This window comes from Camelina sativa, chromosome 3 (genome assembly GCF_000633955.1).
Source record: "Camelina sativa cultivar DH55 chromosome 3, Cs, whole genome shotgun sequence".
Classification (NCBI taxonomy): domain Eukaryota; kingdom Viridiplantae; phylum Streptophyta; class Magnoliopsida; order Brassicales; family Brassicaceae; genus Camelina; species Camelina sativa.
The window spans coordinates 26,897,132-26,902,182 of NC_025687.1; the positions used below are offsets into that span (position 1 = coordinate 26,897,132).

General features: G+C 39.4%; 1 protein-coding gene across 3 annotated transcripts in view; it reads right to left on the reverse strand.

Moving 5' to 3' along the window:
* The window catches only part of LOC104778268 (phosphoenolpyruvate carboxylase 1-like), a 7,151-nt gene extending 2,843 nt beyond the window's left edge, over positions 1-4,308 (reverse strand). The window contains exons 1-10 of one of the 3 annotated variants that reach the window (XM_010502669.2): positions 4,193-4,308; positions 3,790-3,984; positions 3,189-3,583; positions 3,024-3,108; positions 2,724-2,946; positions 2,520-2,623; positions 2,339-2,429; positions 2,120-2,238; positions 1,411-1,446; positions 731-1,332 (exon numbers count right to left, since the gene is read on the reverse strand). In XM_010502669.2, the coding sequence (XP_010500971.1) occupies positions 731-1,332; positions 1,411-1,446; positions 2,120-2,238; positions 2,339-2,429; positions 2,520-2,623; positions 2,724-2,946; positions 3,024-3,108; positions 3,189-3,583; positions 3,790-3,957 (1,823 nt within the window). In that variant the 5' untranslated portion in view covers positions 3,958-3,984; positions 4,193-4,308. Of the gene's footprint in view, positions 1-671; positions 1,333-1,410; positions 1,447-1,530; positions 2,008-2,083; positions 2,239-2,338; positions 2,430-2,519; positions 2,624-2,723; positions 2,947-3,023; positions 3,109-3,188; positions 3,584-3,789; positions 3,985-4,192 lie in introns of all 3 variants that reach the window. The other 2 variants (XM_010502670.2, XM_010502668.2) reach the window with 2 other exon arrangements.

A 5,051-nucleotide genomic window follows, 5' to 3' on the forward strand; every position in this document is an offset into this window, starting at 1 on the left:
GATCAATGGTGACTCTAAAGAAAGGCCAGTGTTGGTACATATCTTGGAGCATGTGGAGGTTCTTGACGTCCTTGTCAATCACGTGCCTTATCGCTGCTCCGAATCCAAGCCATACAGGAAGATGGAATCGTGTTTGAGTCCAAGCAAAGATCCACGGAATCGCACGAAGAGATTCAATGCCACCGCTTGGTTTCCGCTTCGCAGGTCTGCTTCCAATGTTCATACGACCATACTCCAGTTCTGGTGTAGCCTGCAAACATATTTTAAGATTCCGTGAGTTTTAAGAATCTGTAGGGTGAGCTTAAAAGATTCCGGGTGAATTAAAATACTTACAAGGCGGAAGTACTCGACAAACCGAGGTTCTTTAAACACAACAGAACGATACTCCTCGGTTGCAACTACCGCCATTTCATCAAGCAACACGCGCCATTCCGGTTTAGGCGAAATAGGAGGACGCATACCGTGCTCTAGCGTAGCAGCGGTAAAACGCTGAAGCGTTCTAAAGCATAAATGCTCTTCACCAAACGATTGCTCGATGACTTCACCTTGAACCGTGACACGTAGTGAACCGTTAATAGTATCCGGAGGCTGAGACAATATAGCAAGATGGGTTGGTCCACCTCCTCTTCCAACCGTGCCACCACGACCGTGAAACATCGTTAGCTTCACACCATACTCTTTAGCAACCTTCACAAGCTCTTCTTGAGCTTTGTATAACTGCCAAGCAGCGGACAAACGTCCAGCGTCTTTCCCTGAATCCGAATAACCAATCATAACCTCTTGCTTACCGTTAATCCGGTTCTTATACCAGTCAACAGAAAAGAGCCTTGCAACTGCTGCAGGAGCTGCTTCAAGATCCGCTAGCTTCTCAAAGAGCGGAACAACTCTTAAAGGCTGTTTCACATGGCATTCGCGCTGTAAAAGCTCAACAGCTAATACATCAGAAGGTGCAGTTGCCATAGAGATAATGTAAGCACCGAAGCTGTCTGCTGGTAACTCGGATATGACATGAAACGTGTCGAGAACATCAGCGATTTCTTCGGTTTTAGGAAGATCAGAACCGAATAGCGGACGTTTGCCACTTAGCTCAGACAAAAGCCATTCTTGGCGGCGTTCTTCAGACCAGTCTCTGTAGGATCCGATATCTAAATGCGTGGTGATAGCATCCAATACATCGGTGTGGCGGTCAGATTCTTGCCTTATGTCAAGTCTCACAAGAGAGAGCCCAAAGGTTGAGACTTGCCTCAAGAAATCAAGAAGGCTTCCATCTGCTATTGGACGGTCACCACATGAACACAGAGATCGGTAACAGAGCTCAAGAGGTTCCAAGAACTACACAAATAACACGAGAGAGCGGTTTAGTACCAAATCATAACCGGAAGTCAAAGGATTTCTAGCTGCAATAGAGACCTGTTCCAAATTAATGAAAGTAGCCTCTTCAGGGACATCAGAGTGTCCATTGCTGAGCAATTGATGAGCGCGTTCACGTGTGTAATAAAGCTNTGCAACTGCTGCAGGAGCTGCTTCAAGATCCGCTAGCTTCTCAAAGAGCGGAACAACTCTTAAAGGCTGTTTCACATGGCATTCGCGCTGTAAAAGCTCAACAGCTAATACATCAGAAGGTGCAGTTGCCATAGAGATAATGTAAGCACCGAAGCTGTCTGCTGGTAACTCGGATATGACATGAAACGTGTCGAGAACATCAGCGATTTCTTCGGTTTTAGGAAGATCAGAACCGAATAGCGGACGTTTGCCACTTAGCTCAGACAAAAGCCATTCTTGGCGGCGTTCTTCAGACCAGTCTCTGTAGGATCCGATATCTAAATGCGTGGTGATAGCATCCAATACATCGGTGTGGCGGTCAGATTCTTGCCTTATGTCAAGTCTCACAAGAGAGAGCCCAAAGGTTGAGACTTGCCTCAAGAAATCAAGAAGGCTTCCATCTGCTATTGGACGGTCACCACATGAACACAGAGATCGGTAACAGAGCTCAAGAGGTTCCAAGAACTACACAAATAGCACGAGAGAGCGGTTTAGTACCAAATCATAACCGGGAGTCAAAGGATTCCAACTGCAATGATACCTGTTCCAAATTAATGAAAGTAGCCTCTTCAGGGACATCAGAGTGTCCATTGCTGAGCAATTGATGAGCGCGTTCACGTGTGTAATAAAGCTTGTCCCTTACATCGCCAAGAATCACACGGTATGGCTCTGTTGTAGGAATTGACTTCCAGAATTCTGCAATTAAGACAACGAAATGATAGGTTCTAAATTAAATTGGTTCTGGACACAAAGCTTAGACATAAACAATATGCTCAATACCGGTTCCTTTTCTTACCTATGTAATGTTTCGCAGCATCTTTCCTCGCATTTGCGTGAAGTTCATCAGCTCGCACACGCAGCTCATCATTGCAACGCCACATAGACATCTACGTAAAGAAGCAGTAAAAAAAATGAAACGTGGATACATCCATAAAGAAGATGAGGAGACTAAACTGAAAAAAATCTCGAGATCAAACCTCAAACATAAGATCTTCAATTTGGTTAAAGTACATAGTAGCAGCCATCATTCTAGCTAACAAGCAAACATCTCTAGTGACTTCAGGTGTAACCCTTGGGTTACCTGCAAACACATAAATATTGTGAGTTTGTGACCTGAATAAAGCCATTGAGAGAGGGAGCGAAATAAGAGAGCTATGTGAGAAGGACTTATAGAAATGTACCGTCACGATCACCACCCATCCAGGAAGAGAATTGAATCAATGGAGCATTATATGGAACACGTTCTTGGATCCCTATGTTTTTCAAAGCCGTGTCTACACGGCGCAGAAACTTAGGAACACCTTTCCAGATAGTTTCATGGAAATAACTCATTCCTGCTCTCATCTCATCTTGAGGAGTGGGTGGTGTTCTTTTGATTTCATCTGTTCGGAATGCCGCTTGAATCTATAAACGTCGCAAATGTTTCCATTACATTTGAGAATTGAATTCAAATCAAGTAAAATATGAAGAAGCTCTTTTACCTCTCTCTGTAGAGCCTCATCAAGCTCTTGCTTGTCATCAGGAGTAATATCCTTAGCATATAGTTGGGCCAGACAGTCTCTTATCCTGAAACAAAACAAACAAAGAAGATAACGTTAGAATCGAAACATCAAAATAAGAACCCGATGGCGTCTAAATAAACGAACCTCCCATGTTTCTGAAGCAATGATCTTCTCACAGACTGAGTAGGATGAGCAGTCAAAACCAAATCCACAGTCTGATTCTTGAGAGCATCAAAGATCTCTTCAGGAGACTTATTAAGATCTCCAACAAGCTTTTTGAAAGTTTCTTCAAGATCAGATTCAGTAGTAGCAGAGCTCTCATCAACAAAATCACCTTTCTTCAGCTTCTTGACTCTACGGCGATAAGCAATCTGAACTTCCTCAGCCAAATTGGCTAAGTTAAGCATGTGAGAGAAAGCTTTAGCGATAACAATGGAGTCCCCTGGATCTAAACTCGTCAGAACATTCCCAAGCTCCTCTAGCTTCTTTGGTTCATGCTTCCCTTCATATTCTGCAGAATGCTCATAAAGCTCTTGCACCTATACACAACAACACAACACACAATAAGTAATTGCAGATCCATCTCTAAACTGACCAAAAAGTTTAAATCTTTTTGAAACTTTGATCTAACCTAAGTACCTAGCCCATGATCATAACCAAACCTTTATTCAAGAATCGATCATCTAAGCAAATGGGTCAATTCAAATCCAAAAAAAAAAAAACAACTGAGAAGAAGAAAACGTACAGTTTCACGGAGATCTTCACCGTGCAAATCCTGGAGGATATCGAGAAACCGATCTAAGAGCAAAGCATCATACTCAACAAGCTTGTCGTCTTCACTGACTTTACCAGGAACAAGTTGACGAAGATGAACATCAATTGATGCCATCTTCTCCAACTTCCGATTCGCCATAATTTCACACCGACTTCGTTCCTCACTCTGAAGAAGTAAAACAGAAACAAACCAAACAAAAAAAATTCAAATCCAAAAAGTCAAAACTGAGATTTCGCCAAGTTCAGAGAAAAAAAAAAATCGAAACTTTTTGAGTCAATTGAGGAGACAGAGAGACCCAGATGAGAAAAATAATATGCTGATTGTGCGGAGAAGAGTAAATCTAAATAAGTGAGAGTGTTCAGAGGGGGCTAACCAGTTAAAGAAGTAAAAGCTGTGTCCTTTGGGAAGTCAGATTCAGATTTCAGAGAGAGAGAGAGAGATATGGAAAATTAAGATACTTTGGTTACATTTATATAGAGAGAGTGTGATCATGATTCCTCTATTTCTGTTATTATGTGACGCTCTCGCTTTTAGTTGAATTTTTTTACATTTTCTATTATTATTTTCTCCTCATTTTTAAAGTATTTATTAATGCATTTGAACTTGGTTTTTAATTTCTTTATTTTACAATAATAGAATCTATTTTACACAATCAGCGATAGTAAAAAAAAATACTAGTATCATCCTATTATGGTTTCCTATCTCTTTATTCTATTTTTAATGCTTGCTTATAGTTGATTTTTTTAACTTTTTTTTATTAGTTTCTTGAAGAAAAAAAAATAATCATAGTTAATGTATATTATTTGGAAATTAACACTTTCATATTTGACTCATAGTTAAATGTATTAGATCTTGCACAAAATAATAAAAAATATCCCTCTCTGAATTGTTGTTAAATGAAACAGTAATTGGATTTTTGTAGTCTTACAAATTACCAATGAGATTCTTTATTTTGGTACCATTTACCCTTTATTATTTACCAATGAGAATACTTTTTCTGGTATTTATTACTTATCATTCTAGAGAGATTTTTTTTTGTTTTACATTACTTGTTATTTTTATTTTTAATGTAATTTTTACAATGAATTTCTAAATATAACTTTATTAATAAAATAGGTAATACAATAAATTATTTGTGAGATTAAAGTTGTTAATTTATACAATTTTTTTGTTTACGTGAAGTTTTCTAAAATGATAAGTAAATAAAAACGGATGAATTAGTATTTTGTGTT